Source organism: Epinephelus fuscoguttatus, linkage group LG17 (assembly GCF_011397635.1).
Source record: "Epinephelus fuscoguttatus linkage group LG17, E.fuscoguttatus.final_Chr_v1".
Lineage (NCBI taxonomy): Eukaryota > Metazoa > Chordata > Actinopteri > Perciformes > Serranidae > Epinephelus > Epinephelus fuscoguttatus.
The window spans coordinates 38,910,289-38,926,952 of record NC_064768.1 but is presented as its reverse complement, the minus strand read 5'-3'; the positions used below and the strand labels follow the sequence as shown (position 1 = coordinate 38,926,952).

At 43.2% G+C, this 16,664-nt stretch overlaps 1 protein-coding gene across 11 annotated transcripts in view; it reads left to right on the top strand.

Moving 5' to 3' along the window:
- The window catches only part of LOC125904606 (C-type lectin domain family 2 member B-like), a 57,621-nt gene that overhangs the window by 8,962 nt on the left and 31,995 nt on the right, over positions 1-16,664 (top strand). The window contains exons 1-5 of one of the 11 annotated variants that reach the window (XM_049602133.1): positions 7,261-7,423; positions 8,289-8,408; positions 8,811-8,891; positions 8,997-9,059; positions 9,222-9,364. In XM_049602133.1, coding sequence (XP_049458090.1) covers positions 7,261-7,423; positions 8,289-8,408; positions 8,811-8,891; positions 8,997-9,059; positions 9,222-9,364 — 570 coding nt within the window. Of the gene's footprint in view, positions 1-1,166; positions 1,333-7,260; positions 7,424-8,288; positions 8,409-8,810; positions 8,892-8,996; positions 9,060-9,221; positions 9,365-11,536; positions 11,693-11,982; positions 12,094-15,442; positions 15,533-15,637; positions 15,701-15,862; positions 16,006-16,664 lie in introns of those variants that run through there. The other 10 variants (XM_049602146.1, XM_049602136.1, XM_049602135.1 and 7 more) reach the window with 10 other exon arrangements.

Below are 16,664 nucleotides of genomic sequence, written 5' to 3'. Positions count from 1 at the left end.
CGGGAGAGAGTTACTGCCTCAAACGAGGGTGTTCAGTGAAGCAGGGACTGAGCTGGACCATCGTGGTGAAGAGGGAGCTGAGCCAGAAGGCAAAGCTTTTGATTTACTGGTCCATCTACGTCCCAACCCTCACCCATGGTCATAAGCTCTGGGTAGTGACCAAAAGAATGAGATTGCGGATACAAGCGGACGAAAGGAGTTTCCTCTGTGGGGTGGCTGCACTCAGCCTTAGAGACAGGGGGAAGAGCTGGGACATCTGGAGGGAGCTCGGAGTAGAGCCGCTGCTCCTTCACATTGAAAGGGATCAGTTGAAGTGGTTCTCGCATCTGATCAGGATCCTCCTGGGCACCTCTCGTTAGAGGTCTTCCGGATATGTCCCACTTGTAGGAGGCCCAGGGGCAGACCCAGAACAAACTGGAGGATTATATATGTCATCTGGTCTGGGAACACCTGGGGATCTCCTAGGAGGAGCTGGAAAGTGTTGCTGGGGAGAGGGATGTCTGGGTGCTTTGCTTTGCCTGCTGCCACTGCGACCTGGCTCCGGATAACTCATCTGGGATCTTATTTCTCTGCTCCTCCACACTGTTCTGTAACATTATCTGCTCTCTGTATGTTACTAGTCATGCACGTAGCAGAGTGAATCCTTCATTTCTTCCAGCTGAACTTCAGGTAATTATCACAGAACCCGGCTGCGTGTCAGTGAGGAAGATTTTCTGTCATCTATTTTATTTTCTTTAGCTAAAACATTGTCCCTGTCACCTAAACTTGTCATTTTACTTCACCCACCAGACAGGACAAAAATAACTGACCGGTTGCATTTCATTTCCTGTGTCAGAGATGTGTGAGTGTAGTTATGCACAAATATGGGTATATGAGAGCACACACCTCTTCTGCAGAGTGAAAACTTTGTATGTCCCCAATGTCAAAGTCAGGGAATAAATAACAACGTGTGTTTTAGATTCAAAGTTTATCAGACAGTTTTTACAATTCCAGTGACTAAACAACTGAATGCCAACATTTAAGTCAATTTAAATTATGTGGAGCTGTTCATCTACCATTAATGTGTTCATGTGTGCATCTGTGTTAGTGGTTTGTCCTGCCCTCACTTCCTGTCTTGAAGGTCGCCCAGCTCCAAGTTAACAGTGAAAGAAGAAGGTCCAGTTAAGTTTAGGTTGCTCAAGATGTCCGCTGATGCACTTGCCTCACCAGATTTGAGCCTGAATGTGAGATATACTAGAGACGTCCAACAGAACAGAGGAGAGGGAGAGGAGGATCAGGTGGAGATCGTCCAGGATGAAGAGCATCACGCTGATCTCCAGTCACAAAAAGCCAGTAAGTCTAAAATAATGAATATTATAAACAGGAAGTTGATGTCAGTTCTTGTGTGGCGTTGTGAAAATAGGATATAGAGTGATGAATCAGGACTCAGTCAATGCACCATCACCCATCATTCACTGTGGGTCATTATCAGGAGTCTTGGTGCTGTAATCTGGTGCTACATGAGTCATGATTCTTATGGAGAGAGTGACAAGCAGTAACAAAGACTCCACAGTTCAAAGAGGCCACTTTAACCTCCAAACAAGCCTCATGAAACATGTTCTCTATGTCTGTTGCGTCTGTAGGACCACGCACTCCAAAGAACCCTGCAGCTGTCAAAAGAAGGAGTTTCAGTGTTACTGCAGTGACTCTGGCAGTGATGTACCTTCTGATATTGGCTGGACTCTACATATGCTGTGAGGACTGAAGTTTTGGTAACACGTCATAAGTCAGCCCGCGTTTTAGAGTGTACCTCTCGCCGACTTTCCCGGGAGTTAGCATATAATTCCCGGGATGTTACATGTACTTTCCTGGCAATTAGAGCATAATTCCTCGCGGTCACTTACCACATACTTTCCCAGGAGTTAGAGTATCCCTCGTGGTCACTTACCACATACTTTCCCGGGAGTTAGAGTATAACTCGTCACTTATGTAATTTCCCAAAACTTACGGTTTAATTTCCTTATATGAATCTATATATGTATGAAGTGCAGTAAAAATAAATGCTTTTGCCCTTTGCTCATGGCAGTTGATTCAGTCACTTTTATGTGGCCTATGTGTCATCAGGCAATTTCACCTACACTCCAGGGTTTTAATATTTATGTTTTGTTTACATTTCATTGAATGAGTTTGAATATGAATATGTCAAGAAATGGGTCTATATTCTGCAAATTGCCTAATTAACGGGCAGGCTGGAGTACAAAGCAAACTTACCTCTCTCAAGTGCACATCTCTGGAAGTCTTGTAGTGCCATCTGAGGACGAAACACAAACAATACAGTAATGTAATAATATAGCCTACATATATCTTAAAATACACAATAATGAGTCATGAAAAGGTATAAAATGTTTTTATTATTTAATTACACAGAAAGCCCATGGTAAGTGCTGTTCTCACATCAACAGCGTACTTTCACCAAAACTTACAGGGAAACGAGGCAGTACTTTCCACCTAAGTATATACTAACGAAAGAGACAGGGCTGGATTGTGAAGTGTGCACTATTTGCCAGTCCTTAGTCTGAAAGTACTGGGTAATTCCCCAAAACTTACAGGGAAAGCAGGCAGTACTTTCCATCTAAGTATATACTAACAGAAGAGACCGGGCTGGATTATGAAGTTTGCACTGTTTGCCTGTCCTTAGTCTGAAAGTACTGGGTAATTTCCCCAAAACTTACAGGGAAAGCAGGCAGTACTTTCCATCTAAGTATATACTAACAAAAGAGACCGGGCTGGATTATGAAGTTTGCACTGTTTGCCTGTCCTTAGTCTGAAAGTACTGGGTAATTTCCCCAAAACTTACAGGGAAACCAGGCAGTACTTTCCACCTAAGTATATACCAATAAAAGAGACCGGGCTGGATAATGAAGTTTGCACTGTTTGCCTGTCCTTAGTCTGTAGTGTGGCTCTCAGATGTTAACCCTTTAAAAACAGTTAGTTCAATGCTTCACAAGGTAACAATATTACCAGAAAATAATACAAAGATGAATCAAAGTGTCCCTGACAAAAAAAAAACAGAGTTCCACTGGTTGTCTTATTCAAGTTCAGTTTTGTTCCTTCTGTTATAAACTGTTCAGTTTAGTTTTAATCATTTATTGTGACAAATACACTTTTTAAGTCACAAGTTTACTCAAAGATGCCTTATAATTTTAATATATTTAAAATGTATATGTATGGATAGAAAATTCAGTTATATTACAAAATAATATCTCTCAAAGACAGAAATTCAGATAGGCACCAATAGGGGACGCATACACACAAGACTGTGGCGATCCAAGCCCGACGGTACCCAACGGGTCAGGCTGGGTTTGGTCAAAAATGTAGTATAAATTGTATTTGGGCTCGGGTCGGATTCAGTCAGCTTTCAGTGAAAATGTAGTGTAAAGATAAATAAAATCCTATTGTCTGTCCTGTTTATTGCTTGGGCACTGTTATTTACGTGACAACACCTGAACAGAAAACACACACACACATTGGCTGTTTGTTTCTACCTCTCTCCTCGCTCGAAGTCTCGGACCTTCCACCACCCGCCTCTGCCTTGATTAAACTCTGAAAATAAAAAAAAAAGAGGGAGACAGGTTTTTCCTATTTTATCTTATTTTGTTTTTTGTCTCCCTCTCCTCTCGCTGGAAGCATTGGACCTCCTGCCTCCCGCTCCCGTCTCAAACACGGGCTGAGCACCCACGGCGCACGCCCGTCCTGTTAAATACCCTGTAACCGTAACAACTGTGTGGCACAAACTCAGTGCTTTGGTCATTAAATAATGTCGGGCTCGGTTCGGGTTCGGACAGAAATATGCGGCCTGTGCCGCACTCACACACACACACACACACACACACACACACACAAACACACGGAAAAACGGACATTATCATCAGTTTATAAAAAAAACCCGGACACCCCGGACGGGATGTGAAAAGTGGACATGTCCGGGCAAAAGAGGACGTTTAGTCAGCTTAAACTATCGGGGTATCACACTGCTCAGCCTCATGGGTAAAGTTTACTCCAGGGTGCTGGAAAGGAGGCTCCGACCGAGTGACCATAATCATTTCTGCAGTAGTGCCCTCAGGAATAAGGTGGATACTCTCCTGCTGCGATGACAGGACCTTTTTGTAATCCTGTTTGATCATGTGTTCTTGCAGCAGACCTGGTTTACACTGTATTCATATTTACATTTGTTTCAACCTCAGTGAAGAGGCATTAATCTGTGACTGTTAATTTGCTCCTTCCTGTTCTCTATGCTGAGTGTAAACCCCACCCAACACCACTGAACTGGAGCTCCGTGTAGTGTAAAACAAACGCCACAACTCCTTCTCAGCTGTGGTGTGAACCAGGTCTGCTTTACTGTGAAGAAAATCACCCAAATTATAACTGTTCCTAATATAGTCCAGTCAATCTGACTCAAAAAAAGGCCCAACCTAGGAGAAATAGCAGTAGCAATGTTTCATAGTTTTTATTGATCTTAATATCCTCCTGCATCATATATTAAAAGTATACCTTCATGGATTTAGTGGAACATTATTTTTAAAGTTGAAAGCAAAGTTTCAACATTCCACAGTGACACAGTCTGAGTGAAATCATGTTGTTATTAGTTTAAGTGACTGCTGCTGACAGAAACATGTTGGCGTGTTGATGATCCTAATGCATCATACCTGGATGGAGACAAGAAATGAACAGGACGGTGCTGTCTGCTGCTGTATTAACAAAGTGCCTGTAAGCCGCATCAGTTCAGTGAGGTAGCTGTCATGTGACGTGCCAACGCATGTCTTGTGTGTCAGTCGCCCCAGCCCTATGATGGATAAAAGTAAAGAACCAGTCGATCTGCATTCTCGGAACCCTTCAGCTGTATTCGGCCTCTGACTTCCAGCAGACGGAGATACAGCCTCTGGGGGCAGACCCCCAATTTTTTGGCATTCCGGTTTGATTTGGGTGGAGGAGGCAAATTTCCATGTCCAACTTCCGTTATAAGTAAATATGCTCTGTCCTGCATCGAAGAGAGAGGAGCCATCCACCACAGTTTTTTTGGTCCATCAAGGTGTTGTGGAGTGGATGATCTGGGTTGTTCATGATGGCCTCGAACATCTTCAGTGTGCATCTCTCCACCACCTCCTCCAGTGTGTCCAACCTGACTCCAATCACAGAGCCAGCTCTTTTGACTAGTTTGTCCAGCCGCCTTGCATCTTTGTGTCTGATGCTTCCTCCCAAGCAGACTGCAGCATAAAACAACACACTGGCCACCACAGACTGATAAAACATCTGCAGCATCTTACTACAGATGTCGACAGATCTGAGCTTCCGCAAGAAAAGAGGTGGCTCCTCCCCTTTTTGTAGAGAACGTCTGTGTTTAGGGACCAGTCAAAGTTATTATCCAGGTGTACACCTAGATACTTATAGCTTGACACCACCTTGATGTCCACCCCACAGGTATTCACTGGCTGAAGAGGGGGCTTGGACCTGCGGAAATCTATGATCATTTCCTTGGTCTTTGAGGTGTTCAGGAGGAGACAGTTCTTGTGACTCCAGTCACTGAAGGCTTTTATCAGGTCCTTATATTCAGACTCCTGTTCATTCCTGATACACGCCACAATAGCAGTGTCATCCGAGTATTTCTGGATGTGGCAGGACTCAGAGTTGTATTTGAAGTCCGCCGTGTACAGTGTGAACAGGAATGGAACCAGGACAGTCCCTTGTGGAGCCCCCGTGCTGCTCATTAATGTCCCAGAAACACAGCTCCCCAACCTGAATTACTGCGGCCTTCCTGTCAGGTAATCTGTGATCCAGGAGATAAAGGAAGGATCCACTGCCATCTCTGTGAGCTTGTCTTTGAGCATGTTGGGTTGGATGGTGTTGAATGTGCCTGAAAAATCAAAGAACATGATTCTCACATGAGCGCCAGGTTCCTCCAGATGAGCTAGGGCACGGTGAAGCATGTAGAGGACAGCATTGTTCACTCCAGTGTGTTGGTTGTATGCAAACTGCAGGGGGTCGAGTTTGTCTTTGGGCTCAAGTCTCAGTAGGCGCAGAATCAGCCTCTCCAAGGTCTTCATGATGTGCGAAGTGAGGGCTGCTGGTCTGAAGTCATTAAGTTCAGCTGGACATTTAATTTTTGATACCGGCACAACACAGGAAGTCTTCCACAGTGCTGGCACCCGTAACTGTAGACTGAGGTTGAAGATCTTGTGGAGAGGTTGACACAGTTGGGCAGCACAGTCTTTGAGGAGCCTTAGACACACACCATCTGGGCCAGCAGCCTTCCCAGAGCAAAGTCTTCCAGATCAGATGTTGAACCACCTCATCTGACCCCTTTCAACGTGAAGGAGCAGCGGCTCTACTCCAAGCTCCCGTCGGATGTCCGACTCCTCCCCCTATCTCTAAGGCTGAGCCCAGTCACCCTACAGAGGAAACTCATTTCAGCTGCTTGTATCCACGACCTCATTCTTTCGGTCACTACCCAGAGCTCATGACCATAGGTGAGGGTTGTGACGTAGATGGACCAGTAAATCGAAAGCTTTGCCTTCCAGCTCAGCTCCCTCTTCACCAGGATGGTCGCACCAAATCCAGATCCATCTCACGCTCCATTCTACCCTCACTCATGAACAAGTAAAAAAAAAGTAAAACTCTTAAAATTAATTCACAGAAAAATAATCAGTTCTCCCACCCGGTGAATATTTTGAGTCATCAAATGTCAAAGTTTAACTTCACTAAACACGACAGCTTAGTTAGGAAACAGTTTCAGGTTTGACGACAGAAATAACTGAGAAAATTTAATTTCCTGTTTTAGCCATTCTGCCCATCCATTATGTGTGTGTGTGTGTGTGTGTGTAGTTGTGAATAAATGTCTCGATAGATGTATACTGTTGTTGCTGACACAAAAACCTTGTATCTCCAAACTCACTATTTTTTACTATGAAAGAAAAGTTTTACAACAATATATTTAAAGTTTGTCTGACCACCAAACTAGAGTTATAAAGTTTTAACCTGAAATGAGTCGAATACATAAAAGTGTGTGGGTGTGGGTGTGTGTGTGTGGGTGTGGTTGTGCTGGTACTTCCTTTGTGTTCTCGACTGAAACCAGACAAAAGACGGATGATCAAACACTGGCAGCAGCATCAGTGCAGTGCGCTACGTTACTGCTATACTTCACTAGTATACATTAAAGTTTCACAGCAGCTTAGTAAGCGTTGAACACAACGCAGTAAACTGTAAGCTACAGTTTGTCCTCTCAAGATGTCCTCAGATATTTACACCACACCAGATTTATCAAAGAAGGTGAGATACAACAGACAGGTGCAGGAGGACACAGTGGAGTGGGAGGAAAGGCAGGCGGATATCTACGAGAATACGGACGCTATTAGGAATAATCACACCGATATTCAGTCACACGAAGGAGGTAAGTGAGAAATTACACAAACTAATCACCAGAATTAATGTTGGCATTGTTTTTTTGAGCTGGCATATTCTTCTATTATTGATTTTAACTGATTTATTTTCTTATTTATTGATGTAAAACTGTTTTTATGCTGCCTCTGGTGTTTCCCTACCAATGAAAGGGTTTCCTCAGTTCCCATTTTTATGAGTGCTGTTATAATTTTAGTCCTTACCATTACAGTTTCTGCTTTATATGTGTGTGTGTGTGTGTGTGTGTGTGTGTGTGTGTGTGTGTGTGTTTGGAAGCACAATTCGTCTGTAACGCAGAAATGTCTCTGTCTCTATGTTTGTTCTGACAGACCTACACGTACAGTATGAACCTCTGTAGTTAGCCGCACAATGATCGGCTAAAGAGAGAGTAGCAGAGCTCTCTGGGTAGACGACTCATCTGCAGCTGTTCTGTCACTTATTTCAAACACAAGCTCGATGTAATATTTCATCACGCATCACTGCATCGTCGCCTTTGTTTATGGTATCATTTAACTGACAAGTTTCATCTCTGAGATCTGAGGAAGCATCAGTTCTGGTAGTTCTGGTATCATTATCAATACAGAGCCAAGAATCAGAGACTGAAGAGGGAAAATCACTATGACAGCTTTTTGTTGTGAGTCATTTGTGCAGTTCAGACATTTCAGATGACGCCATATTTGTTTTGCTTTAAAACTATAAGTGGTTCACATCAGAGTGTTTAAATGACTTGTTTAAAGTGTGTCTGACAAATGTCACTGAACCAGAGATCAATGAAGCTGCTGAGTATGTTATCATAACAGGGGAATGACAGAAACTGTGTGTGTGTGTGTGTGTGTGTGTGTGTTTTGCCACCTTAGGACCGCACACTGAGAAGCATCCTCCAGCCATCCAAAGGAGGCCTCTCAGGGTAGCTGCATATTGTCTGGGAGTGCTGTGCCTCCTGATGATGACAGGAATCATCCTCTCATCTATACTCTGTAAGATAAAACACAACACTCAGTGGTGAACTCAGATGGTGAGGAGTTTCAGCCTCATGATTTCTAGGTCTGTCTTTATATAACAACGACATGCCAAATATTTGCTGCTATAGTAATCAGTCGCTGTCATCATTCCCACGGTTCATACTGCCTGTTAAGCTGTCGCTTCCTCACACAAATACAATGAAAGAAAAAGGGGGACAAATTCGACAGTCCTCATTCTGTGTTAACATTCAGCTGAAGCTGAGTTATAACCAGAATAACATCCCCGCGGCTGTATGCCTCCACACACCAGTCAAGTTACAGCTAGAGTTTACATCTATGTCTGTGAAAACATGGATGTTTCACACCCACTGTCCCCTCTGGGTTGAAATAAAGGTCTCGTCTCATCTCGTCTTTCAGTCACTTTGGAAAAAGACAAGCTGCAGAGCAGATACGACCAACTGAGCAACAACTACAGCCAGCTCCAAAAACAAATTTCAAGTAAGATCAGCTTCAAAATACCATAAAACAGGATCCACCTTCACACTGAAGACTAATCACAAATATTTCCATACTGTCTTACTTTGATCTGTTGTTGTTCTCAAGACACATCAGTCCACTGCAGTCAGTTACAGGATGAAGTGAAGCAGCTGAAGGACAAAATTGAAGGTGAGAACAGTTTAAAAACTGACATATTTCTGGAGTGAAAACTTAAAGTATTTACAGAGTAAACAACCTGAAAGGGAAATATGGAAGTTAAGAAAGAGCTTTAACTAAACAGTGACAGTACTGAAGTGAAATCTCTCTTTAAAACACTTGTTTGACATTAAGGGAAGTGGTGTCCTGATGGATGGAGCAGATTTGGATGCAGCTGTTACTTTAAATCTAATGAGAAGACATATTGGGGACAAAGCAGAGCTGACTGTCAGCAGAGAGGAGCAGATCTGGTGATCATAAACAACAAAGAGGAACAGGTGAGTGTTCATCGACTGTTGATTCTAGTAAAGTGTCTGCACTTCAACCTGCTCTGACTCTGTTAGCTGTGGCTGATTTTTGTCTCTTGTCAATGACTAGAAGTTTGTCACTGAGCTGAATGTGCGTGGAGAGTCCTGGATTGGTCTACTGTACGCATGGACAGACAGAGGATGGGGATGGAAATGGGTGGATGGGTCACCGCTGACAGAAATGTGAGACACCTGAAAGGTTTTTTTGCTGCATGAAGGACCATCTCTGTTTTCTTCTTCTCTGTTGTTCACACAAGTGGAGGTAACATGAGGAAAAAACTAAATATGAGCATCAGTCCCATGGACGTGTTGAGATGAAGCTGGAGACGGTGCTCAGAGTCAGCCTCAGAGACAATTCATGCCAATAGCCGACTGAGGTGCTGCATCAAATAGTCTTCCTGTAAACATTATTAATGGTGCTATAGATATCAGAAAAACAATGGCAGTCTGTTTTGAGGATGATTCTTCAAGGTACAAATCCCCTAAATGACTGTAAACTGAAAGATGGGAGTTCTGAACAAGGTTTCATTCTTTCATTGGCAGCCATTACAGATAACATCCATTAACCAAACTGAATCTTCAACCAGTTATTACAATAATTTGATGGATTACAGATAAAATCAATATTTCAAGTAAAATTCAACAGTTTGCTTCAAATTGCAAATAATCAGTTGTTTCAGCCCTGTTTAAAAGGACAACATTTTATTTGTCCTCCAGGTCCTGGGCACCAGGACTACCAACCTACGATGGATACCAGCACGCTGCAACATGCTGCAGTGACCAAGGACAATGGACACAGAGTCGATTATCTGAGTCTAAGAACTGGATCTGTGAGAAATAGATTTCTTGTATCCTTGGATGAGGGTGGGTGGTGCTGCCATCAGCTTTGCCAAATCTGACCAATATACATTTTCCATGTGTTCATGTCTTTATTCTGTGCTGCATGCTAAGTAACCTGGATTACACAGATGTTGTTCCTCTGCCCTTCATACTGAACAATGTGGTTGGAAGTCTTCCACACAGCTTTACATGAGCACTGACTCTGTAGTCCTTCAGCATTATTATAATAAAGGTCAATAAAAACATTACATTTGGATTCAGTTTGAGTTTTCTGCGTTTCCTTTGAAACACCTGCAGCCTACACCTTCCCATTTTCAAAGAAGGGGACCTGAGGGTGTGCTCCAACTATCAGGGTATCACACTGCTCAGCCTCATGGGTAAAGTTTACTCCAGGGTGCTGGAAAGGAGGCTCCGACCGATTGTTGTACCTCGGCTTCAGGAGGAGCAATGCGGATTCCGTCCTGGCCGTGGATCAGTGGACCAGCTCTTTACCCTTATGAGGCTGCTGGAGGGGTCGTGGGAGTTTGTCCATCCAGTCTACATGTGCTTTGTGGACTTGGAGAAGGCTTATGACCACGTCTCATGGGGGGTCCTGTGGGGGGGTGCTGTGGGACTACAGGGTACCAGGCTGGCTGCTACAAGCCATCCGATCCCTGTATGACGGTTTGCTTTGCCTGCTGCTCGTGCGACCTGGCCCCGGATAACTCATCTGGGATCTTATTTCTCTGCTCCTCCACACTGTTCTGTAAAATTATCTGCTCTCTGTCTGTTACTAGTCGTGCATGTAGCAGAGCGAATCCTTCATTTCTTCCAGCTGAACTTCAGGTAATTATCACAGAACCTGGCTGCGTGTCAGTGAGGAAGATTTTCTCTCATCTATCTTATTTTCTTTAGCTAAAACATTGTCCCTGTCACCTAAACTTGTCATTTTACCTCACCCACCAGGCAGGACAAAAATAACTGACCGGTTGCATTTCATTTCCTGTGTCAGAGATGTGTGAATGTAGCTATGCACAAATATGGGTTTGTATGTCCCCAATGTCAAAGTCAGGGAATAAATACAAACATGCTGTGTGTTTTAGATTCAAAGTTTATCGGACAGTTTTTACAATTCCAGTGACTAAACAACTGAATGCCAACATTTAAGTCAAGTTCAAATTACGTGGAGCTGTTCATCTACCATTAATGTGTTCATGTGTGCATCTGTGTTAGTGGTTTGTCCTGCCCTCACTTCCTGTCTTGAAGGTCGCCCATCTCAAAGTCAAACAGTGACAAAGGAAGGTTCAGTTAAGTTTAGGTTGCTCAAGATGTCCGCTGATGCACTTGCCGCACCTGATTTGAGTCTGAATGTGAGATATACTAGAGACGTCCAACAGAACAGAGGAGAGGGAGAGGAGGATCAGGTGGAGATCGTCCAGGATGAAGAGCATCACACTGATCTCCAGTCACAAAAAGCCAGTAAGTCTAAAATGATGAATATTATAGACAGGAAGTTGATGTCAGTTCTTGTGTGGCGTCGTGAAAATAGGATATAGAGTGATGAATCAGGACTCAGTCAATGCACCATCACCCATCATTCACTGTGGGTCATTATCAGGAGTCTTGGTGCTGTAATCTGGTGCTACATGAGTCATGATTCTTATGGAGAGAGTGACAAGCAGTAACAAAGACTCCACAGTTCAAAGAGGCCACTTTAACCTCCAAACAAACATCATGAAACATGTTCTCTATGTCTGTTGCCTCTGTAGGACCACGCACTCCAAAGAACCCTGCAGCTGTCAAAAGAAGGAGTTTCAGTGTTACTGCAGTGACTCTGGCAGTGATGTACCTTCTGATATTGGCTGGACTCTACATACGCTGTGAGGACTGAAGTTTTTAACCCAAACTCTCATATCTTTAGTTCCTCTATGTTTCTTGTCATGTCATGTTTGAAGCCTTTTTTTCTGCCAGATACAGTGGCATGCAAAGGTTTGGGCACCTCTGGTCAAAATCCATTTTAGTGTGAGAAGTTAAATAAGTTCAAATAAACACAAGAAGTTTGTGCTCTAGAGAAAGGATCAGCACTCAGTGAATATCCTCCTAAGCCCTATGATAAGCTATTATTGCAAGGCTTAACTATACAGACCAGTGAGCAGTGATCACTAACATGTCTTTGGGGTCATCAGGTGGGAACCTCCTTTCACCAGTGTTTCGTCTAGTTGGTCCCACGACACCTCCAGGAGAATAGACAGTGATCTCTGGCGTCCCAGAGACACTCCCCTAATGTCAGGTCTCACTGCTCCCCGCACCGACCCAATAACCTCCTTTACCTTACTTACACGTTGCTTTCTCAGCCCAAACAGCACTGCCACCTTCAACAAACCCAGGCTCCGTTCATGCCAGCTCCAGGTAGAGACCGTGCCGATACTACCGTTCCTAGCACATTCACCATACTCTATCTCACACGCTACATAGCATAACTACAATATAAGCTAAAGTTAAAGGAGATAGATAAACTTACAGGATCAGCAAACACACTCACCTTGCAGCATGGTCTCAAACAAAAGGGATGTAAATAGGCCACTCCCACACTTAAATAACCTTCCTCTTCCTGGATTTCCTCCTGAGAGGACTGATTGGTGGATCTCTCCACCTGATCTCAAGGAGTTATGTACCCTGCTTAGTAGTTCCCCCTGCTGGCCCCCAGCTGACATTATTTGTCTCATCCAGATCCACTGGCTGGCTCTGGCTGCTTCATCTGACATTTCCTTCACTGTCTTCCTCAAATTTTGTCAGTTTTAGGTTCTGGGGGGTTGGTAACACATCGTATGTAGCCCCTACCAGGAATCTAATATGATTCTCCTCCATACTCCACAGGTCCCTCCAACTAAGCTTCCTCTTCTCTACATTTCCCAATTCAGCCACTGTCCCTGTTTAACCTGGGCCACTACCTTTGCACCCCTTAATATCTCCTCCTTTCTACGTAGCTGTTCCACAACCAGCTTTCTTTTATCTTTGAGACCTGCTTTATTCCATACCGGTTTGCCTGAGCCAAGCCCCAGGCCTCCCAGATCAAACTGAACATTACCTACAATCTCTGCATGCCTAAGAGCTGCCTCTGCCTCCTGAACTGCCGATCTTGGGTTCCACTTCCTCCCCTTGGTTGGATTTGGAACTACACTCCTAACTACCACGTCCTTACTCCCAGATAACAAGAGCTCTGTCCTGACCTTGGTACGTTTAAATTCCTCTGTTAAACTAGATACTGGCAGCTGAAGTATCCCTTTTCCATACAATGCAACACTACTTAGGCATCTAGGAGCACCCAACCACTTCCTAATATAGGAGCTAACCAACCTTTCAATTCTTTCCGCAACTGATACTGGAATTTCATAAATTAATAAGTTAAATAAGTAGAAGATGAGCTGATTTCCAAAAGGCATGGAGTTATAGATGAAACATTTCTTCAATAATTTAAGTTAGATGACTTTTTAATTTCAGTCTTTTACTGTTTCAAAATAACAAAAAAGGCAAAACGGCCTGAAGTAAAAGTTTGGGCACACTGTATGGTCAGTACACAGTAGCGCATGTCATATTTGTACAGGTGTGGCTGCACAGTAGAACAGTGCACTACCACTCCAGAGTCTGATAAATCTTCCTACAGGTCTTTTGCAGTCAAACGGGGGTTTTGATTTGCCTCTCTAACAATCCTATGTGCAGCTCTCTCAGAAAGTTTTCCCGGTCTTTCAGACCTCAACTTGACCTCCACAGTTCCTCTTAGAGCCTGGTCTCACTCAGATGTCACTGAAATCTGACACTTGGGCAGTGACTTGCCGCATCAGAAACCAAAGAAAAAAGGCGTTGTTTAACATCTGCATGATACGTGGCTGTTGCCGTGAAAGTTTAATGTCTCCCAGTGATGTCAGAGGGAAACGCAGCGGGACAAGGACGAAAGTTAAGTCGGCAAATGCCTGAATGGGGCGGGGGGAGGGGTGATGGATGGGTCCAACAAACACGGACGTTCACTTGAGAGAGCAGTGTTTGCATCCCGTAAGATTCTAAAGCCAAACCCTGTTCTTTTTCCCAAAACCTATATCCATGTGTTTTTGTTGGAAAAAAAAAAGTCAACATAAATTTCCTGTGAAAACAGAAGTGTATTCCGAAAGAAGACGATCCATGTAACAGGCAGAACTTGACACGGTGTCCCAGAACATCAACAATCAACACACCCAGGGTACCTTTCACGTAGTATGTGGACGTAGAAAGTCCATGACTAAAACTTCGCTATGTGACGAGGTCGGAGTGAGAATGTTTTGCTTGTTAACTGCTGCATTACGAACTGAGGAAACAGTGATATGAAAACACTTTGCTATTTTATAATAGTCTTCCCTCTGTGGGCATCAGGTCTTTAAGTTTTCAGAGTGCTAGGCAGCTGTTTAGAGGAGCCCATGGCTGCTGATTGTTGGGACAAGGTTTCAGGAGTCAGAGTATTTATAAAGCTTTGAAATTTGCATCACCTGGCCTTTCCTAACAATGACTGTGAACAAGCCAGAGCCCTAACAAGCTCATTAAGGTCTGAGACCCTGGGAAAAGTTGTCTGAGAGCTCAACTGTCTTGGGGTGTCCAAACGTTTGCATGATGCTCCTTTAATTTTTTTTTTTTTTCACTCTAAAATTGTACAAAACAAAAATAATTCTTTCATCTTGCTTAAAACAATGAAAAGCATGTTTCATCTTTAACTTCATGCCTTTTGGAGATCAGTTCATCCTCCACTCACTAAACTATTCACAGTAAATTAAATTTTGACCAGGAGTGCCAAGACTTTTTCATTCCACTGTAATATAACAGGTAAATATCCATATATTTTATCAACATGTCATGTGACGTTCTTCCTGTGATTAGTGGTGTCTGCGGTGGTTTTGTCTGACACACTTTTTTTTGGGAAAAACACTGAAGCTAGTCAGAACAGGTTCATACTCTGTCAACACTTGCACACACAGGAGTTGTCCATGCTTGATACTTCAGTTAGCAAGTCAGTTATGCACAAGTTGAGACACTTCAACATACACAGCAGTTAAAGGACAGGTACACCTGATAACTAAATTCCAGGCTGAAATAGTGAGAGTGATTTTTAATCATGCACAGGAAGAAACTTAACTCTGTTTTTAGTTTAAAACAGAACGATTGGGTGTTGTTCATCTGTGTCTTATTTGTTGTGATTCTCGACAGATATTTTCGTTACTTTGGAAAGACACAAGCTGCAGAGCAGAAACGACCAACTGAGCAACAACTACAGCCAGCTCCAAAAACAAATTTCAAGTAAGATCAGTTTCAAAATACCATAAAACAGGATCCACCTTCACACTGAAGACTAACCACAAATATTTCCATACTGTCTTACTTTGATCTGTTGTTGTTCTCAAGACGCATCAGTCCACTGCAGTCAGTTACAGGATGAAGTGAAGCAGCTGAAGGACAAAATTGAAGGTGAGAACAGTTTAAAAACTGACATATTTCTGGAGTGAAAACTTAAAGTATTTACAGAGTAAACAACCTGAAAGGGAAACATGGAAGTTAAGAAAGAGCTTTAACTAAACAGTGACAGTACTGAAGTGAAATCTCTCTTTAAAACACTTGTTTGACATTAAGGGAAGTGGTGTCCTGATGGATGGAGCAGATTTGGATGCAGCTGTTACTTTAAATCTAATGAGAAGACATACTGGGGACAAAGCAGAGCTGACTGTCGGCAGAGAGGAGCAGATCTGGTGATCATAAACAACAAAGAGGAACAGGTGAGTGTTCATCGACTGTTGATTCTAGTAAAGTGTCTGCACTTCAACCTGCTCTGACTCTGTTAGCTGTGGCTGATTTTTGTCTCTTGTCAACGACTAGAAGTTTGTCACTGAGCTGAATGTGCGTGGAGAGTCCTGGATTGGTCTACGGAGAACATGGACAAACAGAGGATATGAATGGATGGACGGATCACCGCTGACAGAAACGTGAGACACCTGAAAGGTTTTTTGCTTCAATCACGTTTCTACCCAAGTTACTGTCTGTCACTAAAATAAGTACGCTTTAAAAAGTAGAATGAAAACAAAAGAGTTTTTAATTGTTATCAATGTGTGTGTTTTTTAATGGTCTTCAGAAACTGAATCAGATGATAGGACCTGTGAGGAAGTGTCAAGCTGCTTGATGAACCAGCTCTATATTACCATACTACTATTTACACTATACTGTATCACTCCAGGCTCCAGGATCACTGTGTGCTTAACAGAGAGAAAACTTGTGAACAAACAGCTACAGATTTATGCTGAGTTAAAGCTGCATGAAGGGCCGTCTCTGTTTTCTTCTTCTCTGTTGTTCACACGAGTGGAGGTAACATGAGGAAAAAACTAAATATGAGCATCAGTCCCATGGACGTGTTGAGATGAAGCTGGAGACGGTGCTCAGA